Here is a 15856-nt window from a genome sequence, read left to right as displayed (position 1 = left end):
CCAACTACAATTTTCGGCGTCCAAATGAGGCTATATTTTTCATAGCCTGCCAATGAGCTTCAACATTTGTTTTTTCCAATCAACTCTATGTATATCATGCTTCACATTTAGCTGTCAATTATCAGCTGTCAATCTGTCGCAGACGCGCGTCGGTCTAAGTGTCTTCGGCTGTTTGTTTGGCCACGCCAAAGAGACCGGCGCAGAGCTCTTTGCCATCAGACAAACTTTGGCCACAAGGCGCTGGAAGCCGTATGAAAAGAGGCGCCATAAAAACTTCAGCTCTATAATTGAGGTGTTAATTTTTTATTAGTGCCGGGGAAACATAATTCTAGACTCGGGTCGTTCGATTACTCCACAACGCCTTCATTGAGTTGTAATTCCTAAAAATATCTTAACCTCAGCAGAAATACTCCGTACACATTCATGCTTATATGGTAGATCGGCGAATTTTCACAACTAATAATCAGCCCTATTGATATGAAGGCCAAAACTTGCAGTACCTCATTATCGCCATCAGCTACAGGCGATGCAAGGTCACGCTGCGACGTCATATCATCTTATATCTGTTGCCACTGAAACAAAAATCTCGGGATCAGCGTCCATAAGTCTATGAAGCGTCTATCTAACCAATCCGCTCTCTACAGAAGCGCATCTACTGCAAGTCATCTCTACATTCGCTTAGTCCTTTCTTCTGCTTTCCATTCTCATCAAAGTTTGACTGTTCCAGCCATGTTTCGAATCCCTTTCGAGCGGCAGGCCATTCGTCATCTATGATGCTCAACCACGCCGAATCTCGGTGTCTTCCCTTTACAATCATGTGTTTCCTGAATATTCGCCAAGCAATTAGCATATCCACCATTTCGTATTGAATGGGCCTTTTGCGGTAAATCGTCATCTCTCGTCTTACCTGAAAACTCCCTCAAACGTAAAACCCAGCCGCCGAGCTGCTGCCAAGCTTGCTGCATTGAGATTATTGGCCTTCCACTCGACACGTAGATATCCTAGATCCACAAAAGCATGCTTCATGAAGAGAAAAAACGCCTCTGTCCCCTCTCTCGAGTGTTTTAGGGCATCTCCAAATATCACCCAACCAATTTCAATTCTACGGTGGCTTGGAACAATTGCCTGGTACGACACAATGCCTGCCGGCTCTGAAGTGGGCTCGGAAGCAGGGCCCGAAAGTACCGCATAGTACACGGGATCTTTTGTAGAAGACCATGCCGTGATCGTCGCCTCGCATACCTCCTCGGTGAGGAAGCCTTCAAGCGGCAGATATTTCCATCGCCAGGCGTTTTCCTCTCCGCCGAGATGTCTGTAAATCGCTCGCCAATGCTGAGGGTGGAGCGGAACTACAGATGTGTAGTGGCCGTGGAGAGGCGTCCTTGGCGGGAGAAGGGCCGGCTCGACTGATGCGGCGAGTGGTCCCAGCGACGTGTCCATTGTGAATATTTTGCTTGCCAAGAAATAAAGCTTTAATTAGGGCTGATCCGAAGGTTTCGACTTCTATTCGGCGCTTTTTCTCCCCGACGTTGCTTGATTCAGCAGTTATTGTTCATATGTGGGATATATACTAATAAGGCTGATGACTCATGTGGAAAGCCGGTCGTACTAAGCAGCGCCATCGCTCCATCGGCAGCTTGCAAAAGAGCCTTCCATTCTTAACAAGCTAATAGTTAACCGCTCTTAACAAATACCATAAGTTTCATCATCGTTTCGAGATGATTTGTATATCTTTATTACGAGTATGATACTCGATAGAGAAATTATAGCTATTATTATCTCTCTCTGATATTACACACGCAGTGGCAACGGATCCTAGAAATCGGCTCCGAGCGGGTCAAAAGCCCACATCCGTATTTCGCTTTGGTGGGCCAAGCTGCTTTGAATATGAACTCATAGGGGCAATTTTTCAAACCCTGCTGAGATAACAAAGCAAGTAATGGAGAGCTGTCCGCAATCATTGTATATCTCTATAGAATTGCCGGAGTACATTAACCTGTCAAGGGTGACAAGTGGTAGCCTCCGGACAAAGTAAAAATTGATTGCAGGTTAGCAAGAAGAGACTATTAGGAAGAGTTAAACGCATGGAGGAATATCTATCTATATATTTCTTAAATTACTTTTATTTGATACTGTTTTTTAATTAATAGGTGTGGGTAATATGGGCTCCTCTCGTCATCCTCTTCCTTCTCCTTGTATCATGCTGTATCTAGTCGATATCTTATTAATCTGAATATTGAAATATTACAACAATTTTCATAACAAATCGATCGTCTTGCTTCTCTACTCGAATTGCATCGTCGATGGGCTCAGCCCCGTGGATGCATTCCTGTTGGTCCTCCATTTACGGAATAGGCAAAACTGATATACTCGCCCCCCCCCCCCCCTTTTTTTTTTTTGAAGATGTTTACAAGGCAACGTCAGCATACCAACATACCCTTCTTGTGTAGCAGCTCACAGGCGCACTGTGGTACATTATCACGATACAATAAGCATGTGCCACATTTGACCTATATATGGTGTGCTAGCTAATCGCCTCGGCATTCAAAACATTATGGCGCCTATATAGGATCACATGCACGTTTACATTTCTGAACCTGTGAAAAAAGGGGCTGCTGCAACGATCTTAACCTTAAATGCTCCGAGCTCGATCTGTCGATGCAGTCTAGCCGACTCCGTCTATTGCTTGGAATGTCTTTCCCACGTGGATTTGATATATGTCTTAAGACTTAATCCAATCACTGCAGCCATTGAATAGTCGTCCTGAATCAAATAGTATCTCACCTGATTTAAAAAAGATTTTTATGATATATAGAACAGTCCTATCAGGATATGCATAGTCTCACCATGATAGTATGAAATGATAGTAACGACGTTATACTGCTACGGGGCCGAAGTACTTAGCTGTGCAAGCTTTTCAAGTTGCATTATAACATATATCGTAAGTCAACAAACCCCATTCTGACTGATATACAGGAGCAAAGGTATTTTTTAAGGAATTCTGTTCAATTGAATGCCGCATACCTCTAGCGACGCCTGAATTCACAAACTTCTATCTGATGAATAACTGCCAAATTATCGTGTATATATTGCGTGACTTCCCCCAAGTACAACCAACAGACTCTTCAAGCACATCTGATCATTCAGCTTCTATCATATTACTCTAAGAATCTTCTATCAAGCTCAAGCTCACCTTCAAAATGCGTTCTGCCACCTTTGCTACTATTCTCGGGTAAGCATACCTCTTATGTCAATTCAAACTGCCTATTGACTAACATCTCCAGCTTTGCCGTCTACGGTTCGTCACTATGGGAAAGTTAAATCAGCTCCCTTACTATATACTAATCCCATATAGGAACCCAGGCCGGCACGATTAACCTGCCCGGCTGGCAGCCCATCGACTGGCCTAGCTACTGGCCCAGCTACTGGTCCAACGAATGGCCCGACAGCTGGCCCATTAACTGGTTCGACGAGTGGTTTGGAAGTCTCGATCAGCTCCCCGAAAACCCATGTGAATGGGTCGGCGGAAGTTGTGACGCAATTACCCATCACTTCTGCCATGCCAAGCACGATATTCAACTTGGCTTGCCATGCAGTCTTGAAGGATTAGTTGGTGTTGGCTGCTGCTACCATGACCCCCAAGACAAGAAGAAGGAGGAGGAAAAGATGAAGAAGGAGGAGGCAGACGCCAAGAAGACGACGACCAACTGATTGGTAAATGAATGGGTATAGCCCTGGCTGTACACGATAATTATCTTCCTAGGTTGTCTTGGACGTATAGCCCTGGCTTTACACGAGAGCTTCTTGCCTAGATAGTCTTCAAATTGATATTGAATTATCTTCTAATAACGCATAAAAAGTGAAACTGCGTAGTTAAGGCTATATTCTACGTATAGTATTTCATATTATCATTAAATAATTACTCTGGATGAAATCTCTTGCTAGTAAAAGGGATGAAGCAATGCTCTCTATTTTTTTCCTTCTCAAAAGATCCAGCGTGTATATTAATACCAATACTTTCAGATGTCATTTCAAGCCAGATTCTTCTACATAACTTCCATTATACATAGGAGATCTATTTTAACTCTCACAAAGCGTATATTTTATTAGTAACGGAGTGTCACGCTACGGCATTCGTCGTAAAAGTTCCATTGCTCTCAGTGAAACGTAAAGAAAGAAATTAATTTGCGCTAGAACGAGGAATAAGACTTTGGTTTCAGTATTGATAATAGTATACACTTTTGTACACAGCGTACAAAAATATGCATCAAATCCAGCGCACACTATTTAGTTTTGTAACCATTGGTTACTAGCATCTACAGAGTATATGGAGACCTACACTAACGGAAAAATACATAAACACCTCTTCAATAAGCCAACACTTGGGAACCAACGTAATGTGACAACGCTCTTAGCTGTAAGGGCAATAAGTCCGATCGGCCGATATAGGTCTAGCCGACTTCTGTCTACGCCTCTGGCGTATGTTCGCTGCATTAGCTATATGTCTTGGTGTTGAGTCTAATTAACATAGCCGTTAAGTAATAGCTGAACCACACATAAAGTCTATTTTTGTGATCTATTGAGTGGCCAAATTGGAGCAGGCATAGCCTCACTCTGAAAGAAAGCCATAGAAAAACACACTCATCATACGGGAACTCTACGTATTACATGATACAATTAAATAATATGAGCTCTACGTATTGAATAATATGAGACATGTCTAAAACATAAAACGATTTTGGATTATACACTATACTCCAATTTACTCGAATTAAAAAGTATGAAATACTAAAGCAAACAGGTAGCAAGTCAGCAGATGTTATTCTAAATGAGACATCATGCACTCTAGGTTAGCAGTAAGGCGCCACATCGTAGTCTCACCGAGACGTGGGAGTAAGGTCACTCATGGATGTTTGAGAAATTTATTTAAGCCAACGTTACATCTCTCTCTTGATGCCTAAAACCTAAAAACTGTGGCGAGCATAGCCACTGGGTTTTCGTCTATAAATTACATCACTTCTGCCCTAAACACTGCCAGCAAACTCTTCAAACTCTCTAAATCCTCTAAGCTTTCCAATTTCTATAATAACCAGTTCTTAATACTTCACCAAACTTCAATTCAATATTTACAATGCACTCTTTAGCCTTCATTACCGCCCTCAGGTAAGCACACGTTCAGTTCTATGCATGCCAATTCTATGTATGTTAATTCATGATACTAATATCACTAGTCTTTCGATCTACGGTTTGTGACCATCAGAATGTCGTTTTTTCTAATCGCTATATGCTAATCATATCGCAGGATGCATGGCGAACTCTAATACCTCGCCGCAAAATCCATGTGAACGAGTCGGCGGTCATTGCGACCCAATCGTCCCAGGCTTTTGCGAAGGCAAGTACGACGCTACGGTTGACTTGCCATGTGGTCCCCATGGATTTGTTGGCGTTGGCTGTTGCTGGCATGCGCCTCCTCCAAATTAAAACCTGAATGACAGGTAGATGAATGAATGTGTAAGGCAGTCACTACACATAGGAGATAGTTGGATAATAATTGAGATTAATTTTCATCTACGCAACGGGTTAATAATAATAAATAGTATTATATATATATGTGTTATTACTGTCATTATTATTATTATTATGAGCAGTGCTGTTAAAGACCCAACTCTTCTCGCAAAACCTTTTCTTTGATTTCTAAAGCTCTGTAACAACAATACTATAATAACACGGAAACTTTTGTATGAACATTTATAAATCAAGTATCACGGAAGACGGGCAGCTCTGTGGGTATAATTTATTATAAGTGGTATTTTTCACTTGCAATGATAAATATGCCCATACACCAACACTAACAATTAACTCAGTTCAATAGTATTCATTAACCACGCCCGTGCTATCACCCTAGTTGATGGAAGCTGTCCAAGTGGCATTCAATGTTCCGCTTCCAGTGAAGGCCTCAGTGCCAAATTGGTAACCTATAAGATAGCCAGTTAGTTATGATATATACATAGCTCGTGTGATAAATATTAGAGTGACGTACTGAGGACATATTGGCTTGACGCGGGATACCCCTTGTTGTTCTGCAGATAGGTGTAAAAGTTCTTGACATCTCCATTCCAATTGGTGAGGTTGCCGGGAGCCACGAAGCTATATGTTTGCATGGCGCCATTATAGCCGTACCAGAGATTCCAGCTCGAGCCACCGACGGTAACTGTGCCCTGTGAGGATCCAATGGGGCTAATATCTCCGTATTTTCCGAGCCTACAAATAACACGACTGTTTAGTCTACAAATCAGGAGCAGTGATCTCGCTGACTTACCAAATCATGAGCTCGTAGTCTCCAGAATAGGTCACATGGTTGGGATTTGACGCAGTAAAAAGATCATAGGCCACATCAGCGCGGATGCTGCTGCCAGTGTAGCTCCACTGGGCAGTAGTGGGCATGCTGTTGATGTTGCTGACAAGTTGCTTGTTTGGAATATTAATTGCAATGTTGGGGTATCCCTTGACGTTGTTCTGGCCTCCAGACCAGTTCCAGTTCGTCGACCACACAGCGGAAGAGCCTAAGGATACATCAGTGATGCAGCCAGAGCCAGAACCGGCAGTTTCCCCCCAGAGATTATTGCTCAATGCATAATTGCCGCCAAAGAATTGTGCATATTGGCTACAGGAATTTTGGGCGAGAGCCACTGGTAACAAAGTGGGAGCAATCTGAAGGAACTTCATTGTAAGGATGGCAATATGTGCAGTATAAGACTGTAAGAGAGTGAGGCTGTCTGTAGCTAGGGAGTTAGAGAAGAATCTATGATTTTGAAACTGATCTAAGCTATCTTATATCTCTTCAGCTTCACCAACAAAATTATTCCCTGTCATCTGAGTAAGGAGACTAGCTCCGAATCAGAAATCCTTCAGGAAAGCTGTAAATGGAAGGTAATGGTCATTGAAACAAAAGACATGGAGATTAGGCTGAAACATGCTAACTATTGAGGTTATTTTCGTATATTGCCGTGCAACTGCCGTGTCTTCAGGCTCGAATAAGCCTTTATTCGGTCTTTTAGCATCTAAGATGGTCCCGGCCGGGATGTAGATTGACTCCTGTGCCAAGCAGCTGTCAGGGAGCCTATACTCCGCGAGTAATCTATTTGACGCCGAGCTAAGATTCTTATGAAAGAGTGAATTAAGCCTTGTTGAGATAGCTTTCTGTACCTAAAATTCGCGGCAAGCAAGCTAGCGGAGAATAGATGATAGCTAATCTTTATACTGTAGCTATCGAAACAATTGGTTTCAAGACATAGAATTTCAGCATGAGCTTCATCGACACACGAGTATGATGATACTTATTGCTATCTAAGCAAGAAGTCGCTGTTGGTTAACACAAAGATCCGGATGAATATGTCCTGCAATAAAAACCAAGGATTGCGTGATCTTAAAGCCGCTACATCTATCAACAGACACATTAGAGGCACCATTGCGATTGCTAATTAGATGTCAAAAAGCCCGTTTTATCTCACAAGTCTATTTATTCTGCCGACTACTACTCTTATTTCCCTTGCATTCTGAAGGATGCGCTTTGACCAAGAAGGCAGCTTGATATGAAATAATGTCCTTCCGAAACGACACTATACATCGTGTGGATACTGCTGCAAAGCGACATATATAACGCATATAGTCAATACAGGGGTTTATTAGCAGCAGATCAATTCTAGATCCCCTATTGCATCGTGACAATAGTATTAGATAGAGCTTTTCATGAGTTTGTATATAACGTGTTCTATTCCTAATACATTTACACGTTATTGCTTTTTGTCTCAGCGACTGATAGATGATGATACTACTCTAGTTGCCTATTTGTAAACGGGCCTATTCGCCTTGGAGAGAGACGATCACATCACCCGTACAATAGCCAGAACTTTTCAGTACGACCACACTGCTACAGAATTTAATTTAATTAGCTAAATTGAGGCTAATTTGTTACAGATGCTTAAAATTATTTTCCTAGGCGGCTATATAACTTAATTCAGGCTATAGGGCGCGTTCATTCTTAGCTGTCACTGATATCCAGCGTATATATGTTAGAATTGTCCCATGTAAGGGCTAGCGAGTACCGATGTGACTTTCTATCTCAAAATTGTCATGGATTGAGGTTAAGACGGCAATGTGATACAATCTCGATTGGCGCGGATGGTGAGATGCAAGGGCCCCTGTGGCGCTCCTTATTCGGAGCTCGGAGACGTCAGATCAGTTCCTGGCGCTTATACAGGCACAGGTGTTGGAGGATTCGTTATTAAGGAGCTGCATGATTTGGGGATACCGATTAGCGACATATATATCTAGATTCGGAATGAATGCATTAAAATATGAGCGATTTGGTTGACAGCGAATAGAGAGGTAGGGGGGACTAGGCGATTTTCGTTAACGATTGTAGCTGTATGCAAAATTCTCTAACTGGGGCAGCCACTTGTTAATTATTAGCATAGAGTAGATCAACCCATTAAAATTGTTGAAATTGAAGTAAAAAATTTTGATAGGCTTCAGTAAATGCGCATGTTCATTGAGTAGACGAAGGAACATAAGACTTTGCTGTTAGAAGAGCGAGCACAATGGCGAAACGGTTTGAACAGAATGCCTCCCCAGAAGCCTGATTTAAACCCATCAACTAAAATCTCGCCTCCATTACATACATCTGCAACATCAATCTGCGATGGATCCATGTTGCACTTAAGCCTATCTAGGTAACCCATACGGTAGTCGAAATACGGTACTCCGTATGTAAGGTACAAATGCCGTCAACCAGATTGCTGGTATGCTCTTCTTATATAAAGCACGCCGACTACCGAAATTCCATGCGGACCGGCACATATTTAATCCTCCGATGTTGTCTGAATATGCTACGATCTCGTATCGGCCTGGATAGGGCGCGCGATTACATGTGCACGACCCAGCAAATAGCAACTCGGCCGTACTAGACCGAACCCCGAACTTCAACTGATCAGCGGTGCGTATAAGTGCGAGCATGGAGCCCAAATACGTCGGCCAAGTGCTAGCTCTTCTCTCGCCGCCGGTCCATAAAAAGCTTGGCCATTCCCCCACGTAGGCTGCCCTATGTTACCTCTTACCCCAGATCATCATTCGCTGCTTACTTCTCCAGCTCTAGTATGCATAACATATTTGTTCTAAACCGTATAGCAGAATGAAGTCGGGGAAATATTGATGGTCCAAAATTTTTCCGCGGGGGAAACGAACGTGGTAGCAAAATACGCTATTGACTGATACGAAGCGTTTAGGCGCAGAGCTCTCCACTGGTCTCAGATGTTTTGGTGCTTATCTCGTGAGTTTGTGACAAGATTCGCTAGATTGCGGGGAAGCGAGAAACTTGCGCGGTATGATAACCCGCATTTTGAGGTTACATGAGTTGGCCGACATGAAGATCTCGTAGATAGATAGGCGAGATGTTATTTAGAGTTAACAAATGCCTCCGTTTATCGGTCGGTTGCAGACGTAACGTGATCTATCTGGTCTTTGCCAGGGTTGTTTTACCATGTATATATATGCTACTGCATTCCTGGGATCGACAAACTGATTACCTCAGGATCACCTCTAATTCTGCATTGAGACTCCTCTACCTTTATTCACCGGGCACTACCCGATATCATGGCTAAGAAAGAGGAATCGCCTTATGGCGATGTCGAAGCTCAAGATGCCATCTCCGTTGCTGCTGCCCCTGTCAGCGCCTTTGAGAGCTACGATGCTCAAAAGGCAGAACACGAACAGCAACACATTGGCACGCTTGATCGTCGCCTCAAAGCTCGCCACGTTCAATTCCTTGCTCTTTCTGGAGCTATCGGCACAGGTCTCTTCGTCGGTAGCGGGCAGGTCCTCTCTTTAGCAGGCCCACTCTCTGCGTTTATATGCTACATTATTACGGGTTTCAACCTGTATTGTGTCATCAATAGCTTGGGAGAAATGGCCGCTTGGCTGCCAATTCCCGGTGCAGTACCAGTTTTTGCTTCGCGATTTGTTGACCCGGCGCTGGGATTCACGTTGGGATGGAATTACTGGTATCAGTTCGCCATTGGTGTGCCAATCGAGGTGTCGGCTTGTGCCATCATTGTTGACTTTTGGCCGAATGACGTGCCCAAGGCTGCTCTTATAACCGTTTTCTTCGCTGCTATGATCATTATCAACTGCCTTCCCGTACGGATATATGGAGAAGCCGAGTTTGTGTTTGGAGCTATCAAGTTGACTACCATCATTGGACTGATCCTCCTCATGTTCATCATCACAGTGGGCGGATCTCCATCTGGGGACAAAATCGGCTTCCGATACTGGAATCACCCGGGCCCGATGAACGCTTACCTAGAAGTCGGTGCACTCGGTCGCTTTCTAGCGTTTTTCAAGGTCTTCATCTCAGCCACTTTTGCCTACGGCGGCAGTGAGATCGTAGTAGTGGCATCGGGCGAGACAAAAGACCCTCGCCGAAATATCAAGCGTTCTGTGAAGCGAGTCTTCTGGCGTGTCCTGCTCTTTTATGTTCTTTCTATCTTCCTTGTTGGACTTTGCGTCTCATCTGAGGATCCCAATCTGCTCAATGCCATCAACAGCTCTGCGCCAGGTGTCGGCGCGAGCCCTTTTGTTATCGCCATTAAGAACGCAGGCATCAAAACTCTTCCACACATCATCAACGCGGTTGTCTTATCATCTGCCTGGTCTGCCGGTAACTCTTTCTTCTACGCATCTACACGAGTTCTCTATTCGGCTGCTTTGGACGGCAAAGCGCCTGCATTCCTCAAGTACGAAAAATTCGGTGTGCCATACGCCTGTGTGGCCTTGACAACCGCCCTTAGCTGCTTGGTTTACCTTAATGTGAATAACCAGTCCTCTGAAGTCTTCTTCTGGATCAGCAACCTCAGTGCTGTCAGTACGCTCATAGTTTGGGCCAGCGTATCCTTCATATACCTTCGTTTCTACTACGCCCTGAGGTACAACGGCATCGACCGTGATACTTTACCTTACAAATCCCCATTTCAGCCATTTTTGGCGTATTTTGCACTTATCTTCTGTCTCATTATTGCGCTCTTCAATGGGTTTGACTGCTTCTTCCCTGGCAGATTCAGCGCCAAATCATTTATCCCACCGTACATCGATATTCCGATTTTCCTGTCCTTGTTTTTCGGCTATAAACTCTTCAAGAAGACAAAGTTCGTTGGATTAGCGGAGATGGATCTCTGGTCAGGCAAAGCTGAGATTGATAGATTGGAGTCGACGTGGGTAAAGCCCGTACCAAGAAACTTCCTAGAGAGGATATGGTTCTGGATTGCTTAAGTTGGGATGAACTAGGACAAAAGCGCTCCTATTTTTATTTGTCATATATTGAAATAACTCGTGATATCTTGCCTATTTTAGAGTAAGAGATACGTAATAGTTAGTTTCTTCAACTGCGTTCTTTACGAAGTTACAATGAAGCTAGTCTAAAATGCATGTACACATAATGAGCACAGCTCCAACTGGTGAACACTTGTAGCCAAATGCTATTAATATTGCTTATATTAAAAGAACACGATAATACAGTATTTTTACATATATTGACATTGCCGCGAAATATGAATTAGCGTGCTCAAGGAGTCTGATTGAAGTCATAGCTGTTCCCGAAGCCGCGATTCAGATAACCTTGCATGGCCTCTTCACTGCCAACCCAGTCTACTGGAATATCCAGTCCTAGCTGGCCTTGTTGGTCAAGCTTCTCCAGAATCGGTTTCAAATTATCTCCAAATTCCAGTTTCATAGTATTCCTGTACCATGGAGCGAAGTGGATCATGGCAAGCATAATCCGGACTTGATCAGATGGGTTCGGCATACCAGCATGCCATAGTCTAAGGTCTCGCAACACGATTGAGCCCTTCTTCACGATAGGCTGGACAGGTGGGCGGATCGCCTCTCGATCACGCAGGTGATTCTCCTTAATGCGACCGCTTGCTCGCTCTCCGTGTGCGCCTTCTTGAAAGGTAATATCAGTCTTGTGTGTTCCGAGCCATAGCTCGGTTGATCCATTTTCGGGAGTCATCGTTACAAGTGGAACATTGACAACGAGAGCGAAAGGATGCGATGGATGAGCAAAGTCAGCATCTGAGTGCACTGGCTGACGCTGGGGCAATGCACCCGGGAGAGGAGGCATGGCTGCGTTGGCAGAGCAGAATGTCCATTTTGGCCGAGGGCCAAGGACGGCTGAAGTAATCTGTGTCGCAATAGGGTCTATTCAAATATTGCTGTCAGAAGAAGTTGCCATGCGATACAAAATCTTGCAAAGGATATATCTTACTCGTGAATATTGATGGGTAGAAAAACTCCGCAACAGGAGGTGCATCTTGCTGCAAATTTCCTTGGTTGTAGTTGAATGGTCCCTTGTCGCCCATATTTTGGAGCACGCGAGCATCTTGTACCATTTTGGTGTTGAGCTGGTCAATGTGTTCATGAGGCACGACATCTTCAATCACTACAAGACCATCTTGATGGATGTGTCGCACCGCCTTTTCCAGACTACGCTCGTCAAGTCTGGCGTTCTTTATCTCACCAGCACTGGGGCGGACCACGGCCGGCCAGTGATGGCCAGGGGATGAAGAAGTTTTTGCTGCTGAAGAAATAGTGGCCATACCTCGACTCAACAGTCGCGGAGCTCGAAAACGCACTGCAAGCATGGCGATTGTTATGTAATTTCTGATATTAATATTTTGGGTATAGATAGATGTAATGATAAGGAATAGAAAAAACAAGAGGACCATTGGTGATGCAAAAATTTACTTATATATACCTCCGCCTACTTGTACTAGCCGTAGGTAAGCTCCGGTGATGCTATACTGAAACCCGAGCTCGGAATTCCCTTCCACCTTGGTGTGTTCACTAAGAAGCGGGGGCATATGGCTAAGATCCAGACCCAGGACCCGCTTCCCCAGAAAAACTCGGAGATTCCAGCTCCGCAGCCCAGGAGTCCTTTAGACTGGAAATTAAGCGTTCAACAGGCCATCCCACAGCCCGTTTACACGCGGATAGGCGGCGAATGATTTCTTGCCTAGTGGCTTCGGACCGTATGAACTTGCCGCCTAAGGAGATTTACATGGTCAGAATGGAGACAGTGCGGGAGGCGGAGAATGAATAGTTAGGGAGTACGGGGGCTTACAATATGCAATAGGGCCGAAAGAGTTCACGAGGACAGATGGGATATTCGTTGTGAATGCAATCCCACAAATTTCAAGAGCATAGGCTTCCAATAAATCTCCCTTGCTAACATCGGCAATAATCGTATCGGTGCCATCACACACCCCTGGCAGCATTGAGAGCTGGCTCGAGGGTGCAAATGCGGCAAGTATAGTGAGCGCGATGAGGCAATACTGCCTTGCAGAAGCTAATTGTTGCCAATGTCAGTATAATAAACGAATAATAACAACTCCTGGAGGTAATAAAAATTAATTCTTAATTCGAAACTCACCATGAAAATCTTGTAGAAACCAGAAGTATGGCAATTCACCAACGGCTGATGGAGTTACACGTTGGCTTCTTGAGAATGGCTTGACGTTTGATGGGAGCTTATCGAGCCAAGTTTGAACCATGTAAACCAGTTTCCCCCATTCAAGCTCTGAGATTTGATAGCTGAAGGCCTTGTTGATAATTTGACCAAGTATGAGCGCCATGGAGTGGAGCTGGTCTTGATCACCAGTCAAACTTGGGGCGGCAGTCATTGTCACATCCATCTTTAATGGGCAGCCTTCAAATAAGCTAAAAGTAATATCTTCACGGAGGTAGTTCCAGAACCCAGCAGCGAGGAGACTTCCCGGGGGACTCGCTGCAATAGAATCTTCACATGATGCCAACGAATATGCGCCTTGAAGGTGCCTGTTGGGGTCAGTATCCTCTTCTGGACGTCAGCTCGGCTTTCGAATTTTATGACAGCATCATTGGAGAGATCTTTTAATAGCTTACCATTCAGAATCTCGTACGATCGTAATAAACATACGGCCGCTAGTGCGACCCCGTTTCTCAACAATTCAGTCTTTTCGTCCAATAGGATCAGACGATGGACGCAGTATCCGTGATAGAATTCAGCTACTGCTTTTGCAGGCTTAGACTTTGTTGTTTGGCTCACATGCTCCGCAGACAAAGCAATAATGGCACTGAAGAGGAGCGGTTCATCCAGAGCAAGCTCAGGTACCCTTGTAGCAAATAGACGCGAGGCATCGCCGAGGTCATACCACTTTGCAGGCTCTGTAATGTAGTTGTGAAAGTACCAGGCCACATCTGGTGACTGAAGTGCATCTCGCGGATTTTCGGGAGGGGGGAATTTTCTTTTGTCAGCGGCTTTTATAAAAGGCATTGGCTTAGCTGGCTCGAGAGACAAGGTGCTTGAGAATTAGGAGGTATAACGAATAGAAGCGATCATAGAGGCTAAAATATGGCTCCCTTACCTTTAGAAAGACTTCCCGTCCCTGATTGATAGGAATAGGCTAGAAACCTGGATGACTTCCGAAGACGCGCGCAGTATCTTCCAGATTTTTTGCATTGGCCGCAAACGGGGGTGGCCTCATCACCTGTCAGACAAGAGCAAGTTTTAGCTTAGTATATCCCGAGTGAGGAGTATATTGCGTGAATAGGTAACTGTACGATCTTCAAAGATGACATTGTACCACTCACATTTAACCTTACGACGCCGGCATGTGTCGCTGGTCGAATTGCGTTCTAATTAGTTGCTGAAGGGAATAATCTCATCTAGTTTAAGGATAGAACTGCCACATACCAGGCTATCATATCACGCCATTAGTAAGGAGCATACATGTAAAAGCTGGTGGATCAAATGAAAAGTAACATGGTCACGCGCTCTGCGATGTGCAATACCGAGACGTGCACACGTTTGAGAGCAAATGGGCTCAAGTAAAGAAAAGCTCGATGTGAATTCATAGGAAAGGGTATATACTCACCCGCATTATTCAATGCTCGAGGCATTGAGTCTCATTAGTATACCGTATGTTGAATTGCCCTCTAATGCAAAAATTCCTGTTTTATTGGTGACCAATGAACGCTCTGGTGGCGATGGTAGACGATACAGCCTTAACCCAAGGCCGGTTAGAGGCCTCTGACCATTGCAGTATTACTTTTTTTGCGGAGAAATAGAAGAAGAGAACATAAATGGAAGACTAGCTTTCGAAAGCGGCAGGTCTGTCGTATGATGTAGAAATCTTGTCTCGACCCAACTCCCAACTCGCGAGCGAGGGTCTTTTCCATTCTTGCCTCTAGTCCTCTAGTATGTTTAGTCGTGAACTAAAAAGTCTGGGGCTCTTAGCGGATGTCGCGCGCTTAACCGACAACAAGGAGGTCTTAGTGTCTGACTACCCACTTACACCAAGTCCTCGGTCCCTATTAGGTCCGTCCATGCCGTCTAGCAAAATGGGCTCTATCATCCAGTCTGCTGTTTGACCGTCTGCAAGCCGTCAAGGTGCGTAATCAGCTCAGGCTGCAGCGTGCCATAGGGGCAATTAATGCGCTCGCCGGGCGGGCTGCGCGATCCTAGCTGCAGCGGCGCGAACGTCGGGCCCCAGTTTTCTTACTCGACTGTACAAGTGTAATGTCTGAAAAGAATTTGTATCTGTATGCTAAATGTAGAGGTTCTGTTGCCTTAAAAATAGTGTAAAAAAACCAACATTATAAATACTTCACAAGGTCTCGAACTAGAACGTCCAAAAAAGCATGTGGGATCCTTCTCATACTTTGCTTCTCTTGATTACCGGATGCACCACACGACCCGAAGGTGTAAGCTTTGTGCTAGTCTATTACATATAGGTACTACATGTAATGTGCCACGCTCTTGTTCAGC

At 44.4% G+C, this 15856-nt stretch overlaps 8 protein-coding genes across 8 annotated transcripts; 4 read left to right on the top strand and 4 right to left on the bottom strand.

Annotated features, from left to right (window-relative positions):
- Position 1: 1 nt before the first annotated feature.
- Positions 2 to 481, top strand: GGI43DRAFT_334547 (uncharacterized protein). Its single transcript, XM_083202022.1, has one exon. The coding sequence runs from the start codon at positions 53 to 55 to the stop codon at positions 308 to 310; it is 258 nt and encodes an 85-aa protein (XP_083062208.1). The 5' UTR covers positions 2 to 52; the 3' UTR covers positions 311 to 481.
- On the bottom strand, positions 482 to 1573 carry GGI43DRAFT_334546 (acyl-CoA N-acyltransferase). The gene is made up of 2 exons (XM_083202021.1): positions 908 to 1573; positions 482 to 824 (listed from the first exon to the last, which is right to left on the bottom strand). Exons 1-2 carry the CDS (start codon positions 1438 to 1440, stop codon positions 653 to 655), a joined length of 705 nt encoding a protein of 234 aa, XP_083062207.1. The 5' UTR covers positions 1441 to 1573; the 3' UTR covers positions 482 to 652.
- Positions 1574 to 2789: 1216 nt separating this feature from the next.
- Positions 2790 to 3846, top strand: GGI43DRAFT_401396 (uncharacterized protein). The gene is made up of 3 exons (XM_083205567.1): positions 2790 to 3232; positions 3285 to 3298; positions 3356 to 3846. The coding sequence occupies exons 1-3, from the start codon at positions 3201 to 3203 to the stop codon at positions 3709 to 3711; spliced, it is 402 nt and encodes a 133-aa protein (XP_083062206.1). The 5' UTR covers positions 2790 to 3200; the 3' UTR covers positions 3712 to 3846.
- A 1127-nt stretch (positions 3847 to 4973) lies between these two features.
- Positions 4974 to 5661, top strand: GGI43DRAFT_401394 (uncharacterized protein). The gene is made up of 3 exons (XM_083205566.1): positions 4974 to 5163; positions 5232 to 5245; positions 5303 to 5661. Exons 1-3 carry the CDS (start codon positions 5132 to 5134, stop codon positions 5479 to 5481), a joined length of 225 nt encoding a protein of 74 aa, XP_083062205.1. The 5' UTR covers positions 4974 to 5131; the 3' UTR covers positions 5482 to 5661.
- Positions 5662 to 5784: 123 nt separating this feature from the next.
- Positions 5785 to 6783, bottom strand: GGI43DRAFT_401392 (concanavalin A-like lectin/glucanase domain-containing protein). Its single transcript, XM_083205565.1, has 3 exons — positions 6320 to 6783; positions 6041 to 6261; positions 5785 to 5975 (listed from the first exon to the last, which is right to left on the bottom strand). Exons 1-3 carry the CDS (start codon positions 6724 to 6726, stop codon positions 5902 to 5904), a joined length of 702 nt encoding a protein of 233 aa, XP_083062204.1. The 5' UTR covers positions 6727 to 6783; the 3' UTR covers positions 5785 to 5901.
- A 2550-nt stretch (positions 6784 to 9333) lies between these two features.
- Positions 9334 to 11437, top strand: GGI43DRAFT_334504 (amino acid permease/ SLC12A domain-containing protein). Its single transcript, XM_083202020.1, has one exon. The coding sequence runs from the start codon at positions 9652 to 9654 to the stop codon at positions 11320 to 11322; it is 1671 nt and encodes a 556-aa protein (XP_083062203.1). The 5' UTR covers positions 9334 to 9651; the 3' UTR covers positions 11323 to 11437.
- Positions 11438 to 11614: 177 nt separating this feature from the next.
- On the bottom strand, positions 11615 to 12692 carry GGI43DRAFT_421989 (phytanoyl-CoA dioxygenase family protein; the record flags this gene model as incomplete). Its single annotated transcript, XM_083208038.1, has 2 exons — positions 11615 to 12249; positions 12317 to 12692. 2 exons carry the CDS (start codon positions 12690 to 12692, stop codon positions 11615 to 11617), a joined length of 1011 nt encoding a protein of 336 aa, XP_083062202.1.
- Positions 12693 to 12698: 6 nt separating this feature from the next.
- On the bottom strand, positions 12699 to 15178 carry GGI43DRAFT_334456 (Zn(II)2Cys6 transcription factor domain-containing protein). Its single transcript, XM_083202019.1, has 8 exons — positions 14964 to 15178; positions 14783 to 14786; positions 14680 to 14708; positions 14454 to 14576; positions 13972 to 14346; positions 13481 to 13903; positions 13172 to 13396; positions 12699 to 13094 (listed from the first exon to the last, which is right to left on the bottom strand). The coding sequence occupies exons 1-8, from the start codon at positions 14986 to 14988 to the stop codon at positions 12916 to 12918; spliced, it is 1383 nt and encodes a 460-aa protein (XP_083062201.1). The 5' UTR covers positions 14989 to 15178; the 3' UTR covers positions 12699 to 12915.
- Positions 15179 to 15856: the final 678 nt, after the last annotated feature.

This window comes from Trichoderma evansii (assembly GCF_050947405.1).
Source record: "Trichoderma evansii strain SZMC 28006 chromosome Unknown GGI43scaffold_6, whole genome shotgun sequence".
Classification (NCBI taxonomy): domain Eukaryota; kingdom Fungi; phylum Ascomycota; class Sordariomycetes; order Hypocreales; family Hypocreaceae; genus Trichoderma; species Trichoderma evansii.
This window is presented reverse-complemented; position numbering and strand designations above follow the sequence as displayed.